The sequence below is a fragment of the Plecotus auritus genome, assembly GCF_963455305.1.
Source record: "Plecotus auritus genome assembly, chromosome: 12".
NCBI classification, from domain to species: Eukaryota; Metazoa; Chordata; class Mammalia; order Chiroptera; family Vespertilionidae; genus Plecotus; species Plecotus auritus.
The window spans coordinates 30727987-30744414 of NC_137778.1; the positions used below are offsets into that span (position 1 = coordinate 30727987).

Sequence of the window (16428 nt, forward strand, 5' to 3'; positions counted from 1 at the left end):
GAGAGGACTTCTCCCATCTCACCATCTTCCCTTCCAGCAGGCAGAACAGAGAGGCAAAGAAGCAGGCATAGTCATTTTGGATTTTAAGGATTGGTTGTTTTCTTTTTATTTTTCATCAATATTTTTCATCTTATTTTTCACATCAATAGAGTTGGGTTTAGGGTTCCCCAGGAGAACAAGGGAGATGGATGGGTCCCTCCAGGGGGTGCAGGAGAGAGGGCTGCATCCAGCAAGTGAAGGGTGAAGAAAGGGCACACACTCGTACACTGGGCACTGGAGGAGAAGGCAGTCCTTTGAGCACAAAGAGTTAAACAGTCACCACCTCATTCAGTGTTACAAAATGGGGGGAGTGGCCATAGAGGTGGGGGCACCAGATGCAGCATGAGAAGGATGAGTTTGGATTTTCTTTTTTTGTTGTTGTTTTCACTTTTTTCCTTTTAACATTTTACAAACAGCTAAAAACTACAACACGTCACAGCTACACTGGTGGGGAGGGGGCACCAAAAAAAGCAGCCACACAAAGTGGGGTGGGGCAGGGGCAGCTTAACCTACAGGGGCTATTGTGTGGAAGGGCTGAGATGGGGAAACTGAGGCTCTGGTCCCTTCATTAGGGGGTCCCTGGCTTGCTACCCAACCTCTTTCCACTTGAGAGGAGTTGCTGGGCAGGCCCCTGCTTCCTGCCCCTGCCCCAGTTCCTTGTGCTTTTTGATCTGCTGGTTTGACCTTATGCCAGGTTTTCTTCCCTCCCCTGATCCCCGACTGAGGGGACAGGTTGGGGGTGGCAGGGCAGCTGTGCTGTAACAATCTGTGCTATAGTGAGGAGCCTCTCACTCCAGAGGCGGCCTGTGCTTCTTGAAGGAAGGAAGGTATCCTCAGATCTCCCTGGACTGGTACTCATCCCAGCCTGGCCTAGGGCTCCTTCCTCCCAGGCCTGGCACAGAAACAAGATTAGGGGAGGTGCTAAGGAAGGCAGGGTTGTGTGTGTCTGCTGAAATTACCCTTGGCTTGTATTGTAGGACAGTATAGTGACACCCCACCCCATGGCACATACACACACATAGTGTACACACGCAGTCACACACACACACACAGTCCTGCTGAGCTGCTTCAGAACTTAATATATAAATAAATAAGAATCAGAAAGCTAATTTCATAAAATTCAGGCTTCTTACTTATAGCCTACGTTGAGGGGGAAGTAGAGGCTAGGGGTCTGAGGTTTATTGCTACTCCCCCAGCATCCAACAAGGAGGCATGAGAGAGCACTCGAGGCCCTTCTGACTCTTAAGTTCAAGTTCTTTTGGTCCGTGGTCTACACCAAGCCGCAGCCCACAGCATAACCACACGTCCATGATTTCACCAGGGCACAGGCAGAGGGAATGAGGGGGAAGGCAGGAAGCCTGTTCTGGAGACCCTGGAGCTAAGAAGAGCAAAGACCCCCTCCCCCTCACTAACACTGGGGAGAAGAATGGGGCCAAGCCTTCTCTTGTGCAAAGTCAAGGGTGGTAGGAGGTGGGGAGTGGAGCTGCATCCCAAAACTGGGATGAAGGAGCCTTCCCTATAGTGTTTGCCCACGGGATCACACACATGCACACGCACGCACACACAAGGCTAAGACACCACACATGGGCATGGGGAGTGAGGGCTCGGGACCAGGATGGCAGGGCAGGGGAAGGGAAGAAGTTGGTCTCACAGTGTGCCTGCCACCCCCAAAGTCCCAGAGAGCCCCTCACTGCAGCACCTGCCCCCGGGTCTCAGGCAGCTTCAGGGCCAGAGAGCTACCAAGGGCAAGGGCAGCAGAGGCAAAGAGGATGGGGGCAGCCTTGGTGATTCCCACAAAGGACGTGAAGATGCTGATCCCCAGCACCGCGGCCAGCTTACACAGGGCATTCAGGAAGCCGAAGGCTGTGGTCCTGTTCAGGGGTCCCCCAGTGCAGCACAGAATGGGCCAGACCAGGAGGGAGACAAAGAAAGAGGCAGGGAGGGTTTGTGGGGGAAGAGCAGGTATGAGGAAGTAAAGGAGAGATGGCAGGCAATGTCCAAGAGGGAGAGGAAGGACAGAGGTCAGGTAAGGGATGCACATCAGGGAATACAGGTAAGTGGGGAGGCAAGGGGTAAGGAGACGGAAAATTAGGTTAATAGTTAAGATTTCAAGGAGTGAATTCAAAGCTAACCAGCTCTTAGAGGAGAAACTCAATGGAAATGTATATCATTTTACCCCTAAAGATGCTTTTCCCATTCAGCCCCTCTTCCTCACCCCACTTCTCCCCCACCTTCTATGCCCTCAAACTGCTGTCCTGCCCCCACCACATTCCAACTACCTCTTGTCCGAGGGGTAGAGTTCAACAGTCAACACGTCCAGCGCGTTCCAGGATGCGATGCTGACCCCCCCAAAAAGGCAGAGCAGAGCGATCATAGCTGACTCACTGTTCCCAAAAGACAGGAAGAAGCAGGAGATGCAGGACATCACACTGGAGCCAGCTGGAACCGGAAAGGAGAGCAGTGTGAGCCTGGCCACAGTGGAACCCATCCATTACCCACCTTGTCCCATCAACTGGCGTTGAGTGCAGCCCAAGATGAGACTTCTTCCAAGGTACCCAAAGGAAGGCTTTTCATTCATTCCCAGCCTCCCTTACCATTTTCTTCTTAATAAAAATCCTATGAAGCAGGTTCTGTCATCATCCCATTTTCCATAGAGGTTAGGGAACTTGCCCAAGGTAGGTGGTGGAGCTGAGATTCAAAACCTATAACCTCAAAGCCTGTGCACTTGCTATCCCGTCTACCTCCTTTACTCACTGGAGAAGCTTACGGGCCGGGCCCCACCCCACCCTGCAGCCACCCCCCAAACAGAAGACATAAGAGAGAACCTTCTCTGGCTAAGCTCTTCCACACGCTAAGGTGAGAAGCCTGTTGACAGTCTCTTCTCCCCCCAGCACCCGAATCAGTTCTCACACCACCACCCAGCCTCTCCCCCTTACCAAGCATTCGGAGCCTGCCAATCTTGTCCATGAGCAGGGCAGACACAATATTCCCAGGAAGCACAGCCAGCGTTCCCAAGAAGCTGACGAAGTACACCATGTAGGCACCTTCGCCCGTCCCTGTCACATCCAACGGGCAGCCCTCCTTGTTGTGCAGGAAGGTGCTGTTCACCAGATGGCTGTTCACAAACTTGTACTCAAACAGGTCTGGGGTGAGGGCCAAGACAGGCAGGCAGTCATGTCAAATGGGAGGAGGAGGCTGCTAGTGCTATGGCTCAGGCTCGGGCTCTGCCTTTGTGGAGTTTAGCACTTAGTGCAAAACATCAAATAACATCACCAAAGGAGCTAGAAATCTTTTTGTTTTTTTTAGAAATCTTTATAGCAGAAAATGTCCATAGTCTATTACATGAAACAGTGTGACTGTTTCCAAGTTTTTTAATCAATAATTGGCTTCCCCTTCTACATAGCCTTTTCCCTCTCCTCTCTCCCTTCCCCCTCAGGCACATCACCTTTACCTTCCTCACGTCTAAGCTCCAGGGCCCTTCCTTTGCCTCTGTAACTTGTTTCCTAAGCCCATTTCTTCTAGTAATTATTTCTTCTACCTCTGTGATTTTCCAAATAAATGTTCTCTTATAGAAAATAAAAATGAAAAAATAATCTGCTTCCTATTGATTCTTTTTGTCCGCCTTGCTATTAGCCGTGGCAAAGAATACTGGAAAAAAAAAAAAAATTTAAGACCATTGAAAGTCCTATTCATTATCTTTTCCTGCAAAGTGGGAAAAGCTCACCCAGTACTCCAGTCAGAGGTGGGAAACCCAGTCTAACAATTCCAGCATTTCATGGGCATACAGTTTGAGAATCGCTGTTAAAGAAATGGACTGATGCAATAATTTCCAACCTTTTCCTCACCAAATACCTCTTTCATTTTTATTTTTCCCAAGGACCCTGTTTTGAATGATTTTTGCCCTCTTCAAAAGTGCATTATTACCACCACATTGAATTGTTTTAATTCCAGGCAAAGGCAAAGAAACTTGATATTTTTGTCATATAGTCTAACTATCACAGGAAAATGTTCAATTTCCGTTAGCGTTTTGGAATTATTGGTGGTAGTTAATGTGCCCCATCCTTCCTTCAAGGCTCCAGAGAGCTCAGCTGGAGAACCCTGAGCGAGGGACCCCTCCTCGAGTGCACCCAACCCTTTGGTCTGACAGCCCCCGGCCACTCCACCTTACCAGTGTTATAGAACACAGTGTTGATGAATGTGCAGTTGCGGAAAAATGTGTTGCTGGATGTGACATCCTCGAAATAACACTCCTCAAACAGGGAATCCTCAAAGGTCACTGACTTCAGACGCAGCCCAATGAACCTGGAAGACCAGGATGGTGAGAGGCACTTCCCCTCCTCCTCATCCCCTCCTCCAAGGCTCATTCCCTTAGTGAGGTAATGGGAAGCTGAGGCATTGAGAAGAAACCCCAGATCTTTGCCCAAAAATACATGTCTCAAAACTCCCAGATTCATAAAAGAGACAAGGGGAAGAGGGACAAGAGAAGAGTGCAGTATAAAGGTCCCCACATACTTGTCATTGAAGTACTGTCCCCCTCGGTGGATCTGATTCTCCAGGGTGAAGTTAAAAGTCACATGCTCTACACGCTCCCCAGGGAACACTTTGGTGCGGGCTGCGTAGTCCACCGCCTGGAGATGGCGGATCATGTCGGGAAACCAGACAGTCAGGCCATAGTAACTGAAGAGTCAAGGGCGATGGAATCAGACAGGGCTCAGGGATTGGAGCCAGGCAGTCCAGAATGAGGGGGGAAATGGAGGATCAGCCCATGTCAGGACCTTGCTCACCTCTCCAGTCTTACCTCTCACCACTCCTCCCTTCCCCAATTGTAGTGGTTCTTCTAACCCACCCACCAAGCTCTTTTCTTTCAGGCATTTGCTCTTCCCTCTGCCTAGAACATCCTCCCTCACCCACCCTCAGCCTAACTCCCATTCATCCTTCAGCACTCAGATCTGGGCTGGGAAACCCCTCTCCTGTGCTCCCAGAACATCCTGTACTTTCCCCCACCCCCACCCTCACCCCCATGTGGTACTCATCACACTGCCTTATGCTAGTTTTGTCTAGCTCCCTGCCCAGGATGTAAACTCCGTGAGGACTGGGCCTACATTTATTTCAGCCCAGCACAGCACCTGACACAGAATAGAAACTTAACACTGTTCAGCCTACAGTACAAGTTTGTTGTATTAATGAATGGCGTAGAGGAGCAAGGTGGAGGATCAGAGGGAATCTGAACAGCACCCTGCCTCATTATTTGCCCCCTTCATTTCCATTTTCTCCACCTCTCTCCCAACCCACACACCATCACATCCACTACATACCGTCTACCCCACCCACCTTCTCACCTGAAGGACATGGTGAACCACACACCCATCATCATCAGAGTGATGCGTCGATATTCTGGACCAAAACAGGAGAGGAAATTCCCCCAAACCTAAGCGAAATAGAACTAAGTCAGACAGTGGCCGCACTGACTTCTAACACCCCCATACCCCCATGTCTCTACCCTACCGCCTCCCTTCAGTTTACCTATCACCCCACACAGTCTCAAGCCCTGCCTTCCTCTCCACTCCTCCCACTTCCTTCTCTCTCTTTCTCCACCATACAACCCCTTATTACCTGCCCCCCCAGGTTCGATGCCCGGACCCCCCAGCGCTGGTACCAGGTCCCTGTGTCTGACTGGATTTCAATCAACTCATCCTCCTGATGAATCGTCTTAATGTGGGTTACCTGGGGTCGAGAGAAGGAGTGAGCAGTCACCTAGTCTGCATTTCCCAATTCCTTCCAGGTGTCTCAGTTTCTCCCACACTATCTAAATGGGAGGAAGGGGTGGATAGGGTACCCTAAGAGATGTCATTGAGAGAGAGTGTTGTCAGAGATGCCTAGGAAGGTTGGGGTATCCAGAGAGGGGCCAGGTGGGGGTTGGGGTGCAGCAGCTTGGAGGACTAAAGGGTAGGACTGTGGCTTACTGAGAAGACTCGCTCAGGATGTCCCTTGGCTCGCATGTTGGTGTCATGAACTTGCTTCAGCACCATCCAGGCCTCATCATGCTTCCCATTCTAGAGCCGACAGAATCCCCGTATCCAGGTTAGCCCCTCCCTGGCCCTCGGTTGTAGACCCCCCTCCTTCCAACCTGGCTTCTGGAGTCATAGAACACAAAAACGTCCCCACCCCCAACCCCTGACCTATGGGCGGATCCCCAAGCAAGATATAATCAGACTTGGGCAAGAGTGGGGGGAGTCAGGAGATAGATACACGCATAGGTCCTAGGGATCCCTTGGTACAATGGTAAAAAAGAAAACAAAACAAGCAAATGATGATGATGGGCAAGCATGTAGTCAGACAGTCCTAAACCTGTTGGACCAAGATATAGTTGGAGGGGAGAACTGGGGAAGGTGGGGGGCAGGGGGGGATTGAACTTTTCTGGAGCTGTGAGTCAGTGGTTTAAAATTAAACCACTCATGGTTGAACAGGTCCCCTGGCTTCTCCTCCCACAGAACCCTTCTAGAGGAAGTAAGATAAAATCCAACAGAGTATGGACCCTATGAGGAAGGAAGGCAGCTATATAGGATCAAACCAAACCCACAGTGGTGTTTGAACAAAGAAGCCCCTGCTGCCCTACCCCCAACCCAGCCCCAGCCCAGTCACCTCCAGGAAGAAGCGGGGACTCTCAGGCTGTGTGGTCAGAGCCCCGATGGCAAACACAGAAGGAAAGGCGCAGACGAGGACAAAGACCCTCCAGCTGTGAAACTGGTAAGCAGACCCCATCTGGAAACTCCACCCTGGCAGGGACAATCATAGATTCAGCAGAGAGGCCACTGGCTGGGGGTTCCCACCACAGGGAGCACAGGAGAGGAGGGAGACAATTGGGGTGCATTCCCTGCGGGCTGCTCACCATAGTGGGGGATGATGGCCCAGGCCATAGCAGCTGCGTATACTCCACCAATCATCCAAAACATGCAGAGCCAGCTCAAATGCTCCCCACGTTTCTCCTGGGCCAGGAACTCCGAGAAATAGGAGAAGACAATGGGGATGGACCCTCCAATCCTGGAGGGCATTGCAAGAATTCAGCATTGGAAAATGGCCCTATTCTTCATCTCCTGCCCCAGTGCTCTGGATCACCCAGTCCTTTTCATCGTCCAGACCCTTCTAAAGAGACTCCTTCTCACACCCAGAGCCCTACAAACTCCCTCACCACTATCCATCAAGCACGCATCCTTGGGACCCTGGGAACAAAGCAGCAGGATAGGTGGGAGGCCAGCAGGTGGAAGGCCAGCAGGTCTCAGGAAAAAGGAAAGGACAAACATTGAATCTTGAAGATACTACAGAGTTGAAAGGAAGGGAAGATAATTACAGAAAAAGGGAAAGTCCCCCCCCCCCCGAAAAAAAAAAAGGGCAAAGAAAAGTCTGAGAGCAGGTTTGAGGGAGCAGACCAGAAAATAGCTTAGAAACAAGCAGCAAGTACATGCAGGTAGAAGTGAAGGAGCAGGATGGGTCAAGGTTTCAGAGTTCAGGTTGTCAAATGCAGGAAATATGTAGGCTCTGGGAAGGGAATAACTCAAGGGTCCACAGATAACCACATGTGAGGATGAGACCACTAAGCCTCTTCAGGGAGTCAGGCTCAGAATGGAACTAAAGGGTGGGGTGGACGGCTCAGGAATGGAACAGACATGGAATGGCATTCTGGACAGGCAGTAGACAGGTCCTGGACAGGGAGAAGCTGGCCTGAAGATGGTGGGAGGAGAAAGGAATCCATTCATTCAACTCATACATACTTCAAGTGCATCTGGTGTGCCTGGCACTGTGCTGGGCCCCAGAGATATAACAGTGACCACAGCACAGTCCTGCCCTCCAGGGGCTTAGGAGGTGGACACTCACCCAACCCCAGAAAGGAGGCGGCAGAAGAGGAAAGTGCCATAACCCTGAACAAAAGATGAGAAAAAGGCGAAGACGCTGTTGACTGAGAGAGAGATGAGCAGACACTGTCTCCGACCCAGCCGATCAGCCAGACCGCCCCAGAGGAAGGCTCCCACCATCATGCCCAGGTAGACGATGAGGCCTGGAAGGAGGAAGAGGCAGGAAGGGTATGAGTCTATAGACCCACTCAATTTTTCCATTCACTGAACATTAAATGATCTGGAACTGCAGCCGAATAGATCAAGGACTCCAAGGTCTTCTAAAAGCTAATTCTACCCAGAGGTGAGAGCAGGTGAGAGAAGATGAATTGTGGAAGCAAAGATGGGAAGGCCATCTCTGCAGGCCAGTGGTTCAAAGGCAGGAATACAGATATAGGAGAAACCCAGAATTCTCTTTTCTCTCCCTCTCACTCTCTCTCTTGCTCACTCTTACTTCTCTCTCCTTGCCATCACACAGACACACAAGACCCCCATCTCTGGCTTGCCTGGAATGAGGAATGAATTCCTAAACCCACCCAGGAACCCCTCCATCCTCTCTGCCTTGAGGCCCTCAAAGTAGCAGGAGGTCTCTCTCATGTTCCCTTGGGAAAAGAGCTCCAGTCCTTTACTCCACCCAGCAAATCCTCCCCACAAAATCCTTATAATTCCAATACATCTGGTCCTAAAACTGTTTCTTCATTCACAAATTCAGAATTGGAATCGATCTTAAAAACCATCTACTCCAAACTCTACATTTTACCCATGCCTAAGCAGAGCCCCAGGGAAAAAGGAACCTGCCCAATATCTCATGGTAACTTGGTGGCAGAGCAAGACGGAGATCCTTTCTGAGTGAATCTGGGAGTTTCCTTCCTCAGGGTCCCCATTAAGAAGGACCACTCACTGGCCCCTGACTCCCAAGGCTGGCCAAGAGCTTCTCTGGCTGGAGGCAGGCCTAGGATTCTTCCCCTACTCCCACCACCCCAAACTGATCCTTCCCATACCACCTAGGGAGTTTGAATACTGACTTCTTGTTGCCGCAATCAGGGAAAGGGAGCAGGAGAGCAAGAGGAGAGGCTCTGAAGAAACATTAAATAGGGTCCCTCCCACTATGGCCACCTCCCAACCACCAGCCCAAGCCCCAGGCCCCCCTGCACAAACAACCTCACTGTGACCCAAGCACCCGGGGAGGGTGTGTGCAAGGGGAAAGTGCAGAGGAACCCTGAGCTCTCTGGAGACATTTTGAGAGCAGGGTCCTAGGGAGGACAGGAGTTCTCAGGAGCATGGGTTATTTACAGAGCTTGGAGCAGAATGGGGGCTGGAGCGCCCCCAATGTGTCTTACCCAGCATGCCTTTGTTGGAGTCAGACAGGCACATGTCTTTCTCAGCGCTGGGCAGCACGAAGCCCACCACAAAGACCTCAACACCATCAGCCATCAGCGCCAGACCAAGCACGAAGTAGAGTGTCCACTGGAAGCGGCCATGGCCACACTCCCGGAGGATGGTTTCATACTGCTGGGCCAGTTCTTCCCGATCTTTCCGCCGCTGTGCCTCCCCCCGGCCCCCAGGCGGGCCCTCCCCATCACCCAAGCCTCCCCTCACTCCAGCCAGGGGTGCTCCATCTGCCATCTGCTCGCCTTTGCCCCCAGACTCTGCCCGGGGGATGCCCTGATATTCCCCCTCATAGATCTCATCATCCTCATCGTGGCCCTCTGTGGCATCACTGGAGACGCCACCTTCCTCCTCCTCCTGGGCCCCTTCCCCACGGTAATAGCCATCAGCTGGAGCAGGGAGGTCATCGTCATCATCCTCCTCCTCAAAGCGGGAGTAGGATCTGCGGGAATATTCGTCCTGGACTCTGTCCAGGCCCTTCACCACCTTCTTAGCTGCATGCTTCTTGACTTCCTTGGCAATGTCCTTGGCCCCACGGATGAAAGCTGCCCGGTCTCTGAAGCCCTCTTCCATGACAGGTCTCCCCCACTCCCTGCTCCTTATTCAGCTTTTGCTCAAGAATGTGGAGTCAGAAAGACCCTTCTCCCAGTTACTCTGATGAAGTGTGTTCAAGTATCTTTGGGCACAGAATGGGACCTGGCCAATGAATGTCTAGGAGAAGAAAAGAGGGAGGAGAGGTGTGGCCTACACCCAGCTCAGTTGGGTACATAGGGAAGGGAGAGGGGAAGTAGGGGAATGAGAAGGAGAGGGGAAGCCAGCTTGAGGGTGCTAAGCTGGGGAGCCAGGATAACTCAGGAAAAGCCGCCTACTTCTCTTCCAGGCACCTCTGGATATCTAGAAATAATAAGAAGGAGAAGAAAGAGGTTGTAAGGCTTAAGATGGTAAAAAAAAAAAAAAAAAAGAAGAAGTCCAATACAGAACTCTTGTCAACCCAGAGCCCCACCTGCACCATGTGGGACAGAGATAGCCTCCTTGCTTCAAGCTCGCATTCGATAAGAAGGATTGACTACTGGGACCAACTGCAGGTCATTCAGTATAAACCCTCTTACTTTGACCTTGGAGACTAGATCCATGGGATTTGCCCCCCAGTAACAATCACCTACACCAGGCGTCCTCAAACTACAGCCCGCGGGCCACATGTGGCCCGCCAAGGACGTTTATCCGGGTGCCGCTGCCTGTCCTGCTTAGCAGCCGACTCGCCCTGGGCCCGCAGTGCGCATAGGAATTTGTTCATAGTTGTTTTTTTTTAAACTATAGTCCGGCCCTCCAATAGTCTGAGGGACAGTGAACTGGCCCCCTGTTTAAAAAGTCTGAGGACCCTTGACAGAGCTCTTCTGACCCTCCACCCCCCATCGAGATCAAACCCCTTCCTTTACCACCAACCTGCAAAGAATAAAACAGGAAATACGAGAAACCAGAATTCCCTGCTCTAGCCTGCTCTGAGGTCAGAGCTTTGGGAGAACGTGTAGAAGGAGCACCAAATCCTCCGACCTGTTGCCTTAGCACACTGAGGGCACCTGAAGGTGGAGCTTCAAAGTCCTCCCCTCGGGTTCCATGTTTATGCACCTCCCAAGGAGAGGTCTCCTCCCAACATAGCCCTGTGAGTGAAAGCTCAGCTTCCAGACTTGGGTTTGACTTCCTGCTTCAGCACTTAACTAGCTAAATGACCACGGGCAGGTCTCGGAACATCCATGCCTTCGTTTCTTCTCAGGGAAAAATAAGGATTAAGTAACATAATGCACAAAAGTAAAAAAAAAAAAAAGCACATAAGCTCCTTACCATAGTACCTGGCACTGTAAAAAGTGATGAAGAAATATTAGTTATTACTCTTTGTGGCAATAACGATATAGTGAGATGCCCTCTACTCCTAAGACCACAGAAAATGCTCTTGAGGGTGAGCAGCAGAAAGGGAAACTGGCAGGAAAAAGCTGTTTCAGCACAAAGTACACAAAGTTATGTGACCAAAGTTGAAATCCCAAGTCTTCTATTTACTTAACTAGTCAATTTTGGGCAGGTTACTTAACTTCCCTAAGCCTCAGTGTCTCTATATTTAAACTGGGGATAATCATCTCTATTTCTCCAAGTCCGTGTGAGAACTTAATCTCACAATAGATATCCTATAAATATTAATTTCCTTCCTATTAGATTGAAAAATGGGAACAAAGCAGGAAACAGCAGGGGGTCGCACTTAGGTGCTGTTGTCCAGTGCCCTCCCAAAACAATCCCAAGACCTGTCTGTGTTCAAACTAATTCCAGCAGCTTGGCCCACACTGTCTCCAGCTAGACAAACAAAGGGAAACTCGAAAAAAGGGAGACCTAGAACCCGAGGCCTTGGAGAAGAGGGCAGATCAAAAGCTAAGAAAGAGGTAATGACTGGCTGCTGTCACCTTCCTTCAGGATATTATCACTGGTGGGGTGGGAATGAAGGAGACTGATCAAGCATACACTTCCAACATGGGAGGTCTAAAGTCTGTAGTAGCTCTAGCTGGTTTGGCTCAGTGTATAGAGCATCAGTCTTTGGACTGAAGGGTCCCGTGTTCGATTCCAGTCAAGGGCACATGCCTGGGTCTCAGGCTTGATCCCTATTAGGGGGCATGCAGGAGGCAGCCGATCAATGATTCTATCTCATCATTGATGTTTCTATCTCTCTCTCCCTCTCCCTTCCTCTCTGAAATCAATAAATATATATTTAAAGAATAAATAAAGTCTCTAGTAGTAGCATCTCATTGCTCCAGGGCCTCCCCTCTTAATCCCCCTTAATTCTTTCTGTCCCTCCTCCAGTAGTCTAGGGAAAAGGAGTCCACAAATACCGCATTGCGTAGGAGGCTGGTATGGAAGGGGGCCTTCAGCCTCCCCCCCAAAAAATACATCCTCCAGAGGGAGACATGGGAGAACCCCTACTTCCTTTATAAAGCAGAGGAAGCAGGACTAGATTCTCACCAGAGATCATTCCCCTAAAATATCCTACTTCCTTTTGCTCCCATCCCACCCATCCAAGGCCTTCATTAAATGTCTCTCACACACACACAGGGAGAAGGGGTAAGTAGTGCTATGTGGTTCAGAGAGAAGCACTGGCAAGCAGAGCCTTAACCCCTCAAGGACAGATGTGAGCAGTGGACCACCATGACCAGAACCAGTGACCCCTATGCCACCTTTATTTCTTTGTGGATCAGGGTCCAAACCATCCCCTATGAAAGAGAGGGAACTGTGGAATCCCCTCACTGCATGGCAACTTGCTTTCCTCTTCTTTCTTTCCCAGCTAGGATCTCCGCCCCCCCCCCCCACCTCCCCCGCAAACCCTGAAGGAGGCAGATGGGCCCACCAGGAGCCATACCCAATGTCTGTAACACTATTTACCCCTGAGGGTACATTTAGGGTAGAGAAGGCCCCTGGAGCCACAGCAGGATATGAAATGGCTCAACAGCCAGCTCCCCAGGGCCAACAAGCCCAGGAGGTCAGGAGAGAAAGAAGACAAATTCTTTGTGCTGGTGAGAAAGTGATGCTATTTTTAGCTCCAACAGCAGCACAGGGTGGCTAAGCCTGTGGGAGACAGACAAGACTTGGAGAGGTGGAGGCTAAAGAAGACAAGATTCAGGGTTACACAGCCCTTTGAGGTTGGCTGGCTTCACCTGACTGGAAAAATGACATTCTTGGCAGAGGAGTGGGGGACTGGGACTCCTGAGCAAAGGCTGCCTTTCAGGATAACTCACTCATCCCTGGATAAGAGGAGGGGCCAGAAGCCACCTCCCTCCCCATTAAAGCACCTGACTGACTTTCAAAGCCACCTTGATTCCCCAGTCCACCCTAGCCCAGGTGACAAGGTCATTAAGAAGCAGTCACTTATCAAAACATCCACGGGGGGGGGGGGGGGAGGAGGGCACGGGTACCATGAGGGAGGAGGTACTGGAGCACCCCTCCCTGTTACAGCTGGGGGACTGAGCCTCAGCCCCCAGGATAGCCAAGGCTGCACCTCCCCTCCCTACATCCTACCCCAGGAAGATGGAGCAGCCACATTTCTGAGGGGGAAGAGGGTGTCAGCTGAGAATGCACACGTTGGAATACGGAGGGCCAAGAGGCAGGGACGAAGGAAGGGACCTCTGTACAAGCACAGGCACAGGCACAGGCACAGGCTCAGAGACCTTCTCTACCAGCATTTGTGGCGACCCCCCCCCCCATCCCACCTCTGCTCTGCTGTAAGGGAGGAGCCCCTAGAATTGACTGAACCGATTCTCAACGCCTCCCCTCACCCTTGGTCCTGCTGTTGGACCAGTGCCCATCATCACTCAGTACCCCTTCCCACCCCCCCCCCACCTGCAAGCAACTGCCTCCAGACCAGCCACCCACACCCCAACCCTGGTAGTTTACCATCTCTACCTATCCAGTATTTCCATTTTCCATCCCCCTTCCCTCCCTCCTTCACCTGCCCTTCCTCCACTGCCCCCCCCCCCCCCCCCATTAAGTCCAGGCGAGCAGACTGAGGCAGCATCCATTCTCTGGCCTCAGCCAAGGTCATTTATCAATCACTGAGGGGGGGGGGGGTAGTCGCCAAGGTGAGAGGGGATTGGAGTTTGAGGGAACCCTATTCCACCTAACAACCCCCCACCCTGTCAATATCTGAGGAGGGGAGGAGGGGAGTAAAGAAAAACATTCTCTCTCTCTCTCTCCCCCTCTCTCCCTCTCCCTCCCTCTCTCTCCATATATATTATAATCAGCACAGCAACTGAAATAAATGTCCATTCAAGCCAGTACCAATCCCTCCCCCTAAAGCGGGGATGGTCACCCTCCCCATCAGCAAAGCATAGGTGGGTAAAATGGCTGCAAGGCAAGGATGCTTCTGCCCCGGGCGGGGTGGAGGTGAGAGGCTGAGAGGAGGGGTCTCACCTGGGCTAGGTCCCCCGGGTAAGGGAATCCCGGGTGAGGGTAGGGGTCCCGGCCGGGCGCGGGGCTGGCGGCAGCAGCGACTGCTCCGGTACCCGGGGAAGCGGCAATGCAGACCTGCCCCCCCACACTCTCCGGCCCCGCCTCCACCCTCATCCCCCCCCCCCCCCGCCCCAGTGCCTCCCAGCATCGGGAGAGACCATTGCTGGGGGGGGGGGGGCGAAGGAAAAGGGATGGGGAAGGACTCAAGGAACCAGGGAGAAATGATGAAGGACAGGGGGGTTGTCACGGGAACAGCTGGAGATGACACAAAACCCTTCCCAACCTCTTCCTAGTAAAGGATGAAAGAAACTAAGGGAAGAAATAGTGATCTCAGGGAGACCGGTGGGAAGACTGAACGAACGGCAGGTGGTGAATGAGGCAGCAGCCCCCCTCTCAGTGCCCCAGCCCCAGAATGGCAGGACCCACATGCTTTAGGGGTTCTCACTGCCTTCAAAGTACCTCCTTTCCCCTTCTCCACTGCTCCCAGCCAGAATCCTTTCCCACAACCCTCTCCCCAAGGCGGAGTGCTCAGACTTCAAATTTACCTGGCCATTTTAGAGAACGCAGGAATAACAAGGAGTGGTTTCCATCCTGAGCAGGCAGAGACTCCTGGGTCCCCGCCGTCCCTTTCCAGAAACAGTCCAGACTATTAATTTACACGTAGACCTCCCCATCCTCCATTCAGGTCTAGCCGCGGAGGTGAGTACTGGAGAAGCTGGGCTCACAGGCCTGACCAACTGGGCAGCTCCCCTTCTGTTCATTGGCTCCAATGACTCCAAAAGGTACTCCCTCAGCACTCTTCCCCACTTGCTTCTCTCTCTCTCTCTCTCTCTCTCTCTCTCTCTCTCTCTCTCTCTCTCTCACACACACACACACACACACACACACACACACACACCTACCTGCTTCCAGGGCAGGAAACAGGGCATTGATTCCAGTTATTTCCTTTCATCGTTCCTTTGTCCCTGTACCAATAACCTGGGTTCAGAGACCCAAGACATACCACTCAGTGACCATCCAGCTCCAGGGGTGAGGGGCTATGTGGTGGTTTGGGGATGTACATGCAGGAAGTGCCTACCTATCCAAGGAAAGGCCTGAGGATATTCTGGGCAGAGCACTGACCAGGGGCTCTGACCTGGGTTATCATTTCTTCTTTTAAAATATTTTTTTATTGATTTCAGAAAAGAAGGGAGAGAGAGAAACATCAATGATGAGAGAGAATCATTGATTGGCTGCCTCCTGCACGCCCCCTGCTGGGGATCCAGCCTGCAACCCAGGCATGTGCCCTTGACCAGAATCGAACCCGGGACCCTTCAGTCCACAGGCTGACACTCTTTTCACTGAGCCAAACCAGCTAGGGTGAGGGTTACCATTTCTAACAAGCTCTGGGCTTTGGTCAAGTTCTATGCCTCCCTGAAACTCAGTTTTCTCAGCGGAAAAATGGGGGGCTTGGATGAGATGCTGCATCAGATCCCTTTCGGATCTAACACTGTGTGATTCTGCTTTGCTAAACATGGAGGTTTCTTGATGCTGGGATATGATACTTGGAGAGGACTGGCAGAACTATGTCCCAAGAGACCTCACAGGTGGCATTTATGATGTTAAATTTACCACTGATAGGGATGTGGGCCTGGGTTTCGAAGACTCTAAGGCTACATCTGGGAAATACTCATAGTTTATAATTTAATGAAATATAAAGCCATAATACATACATATTAATTGGCCATGAGAAATTTAACTGTCACTCAGACTGAATGAAAACTCATGCCTGCACATCCAGCACATTCTCTCCTTTAAGCTAAATCAGAATCATAGTGTCTATGTGTAAATGCACAATGACATAACTGAACAGGAGTATTTGTATCTTTAATGGCATCTGGCCATCCCTAGTAAGGAGTGGTGCCAATGGGTTCAGAAAACTCTTCTTGGCTACAATTCTCCACCCCCATCTCTATGTTATGGGCAGCCTGGCTACTCCAACTGTTGGCTAAAGCACTCTTTCCAGGATGGTACTTGGAACAGCTGTGCCCATGTGGGCCTCAAGGACTCTCCCTTTACGAGGCTTCGAGGCTTCAGGCTTCGATTGCTGACCTTTTTCCAAGGCTGACACATTCTTTGTTTACGTATGCTA

The 16428-nt window shown here is 51.3% G+C and overlaps 1 protein-coding gene across 2 annotated transcripts; it reads right to left on the reverse strand.

Moving 5' to 3' along the window:
• Nucleotides 1-74: 74 nt before the first annotated feature.
• Nucleotides 75-15125, reverse strand: SV2A (synaptic vesicle glycoprotein 2A). 2 transcript variants are annotated; one of them, XM_080648393.1, is made up of 13 exons: nt 14843-15125; nt 9269-10211; nt 7912-8092; nt 6929-7080; nt 6682-6815; nt 6003-6092; nt 5653-5763; nt 5379-5467; nt 4552-4716; nt 4208-4341; nt 2976-3182; nt 2319-2478; nt 75-1910 (listed from the first exon to the last, which is right to left on the reverse strand). In XM_080648393.1, exons 2-13 carry the CDS (start codon nt 9888-9890, stop codon nt 1727-1729), a joined length of 2229 nt encoding a protein of 742 aa, XP_080504519.1. In that variant the 5' UTR covers nt 9891-10211; nt 14843-15125; the 3' UTR covers nt 75-1726. The 2 variants fall into 2 exon arrangements, with proteins under 2 accessions (XP_080504519.1, XP_080504518.1); XM_080648392.1 differs by lacking the exon at nt 14843-15125 and adding an exon at nt 14259-14403.
• Between the last annotated feature and the right edge of the window lie 1303 nt (nt 15126-16428).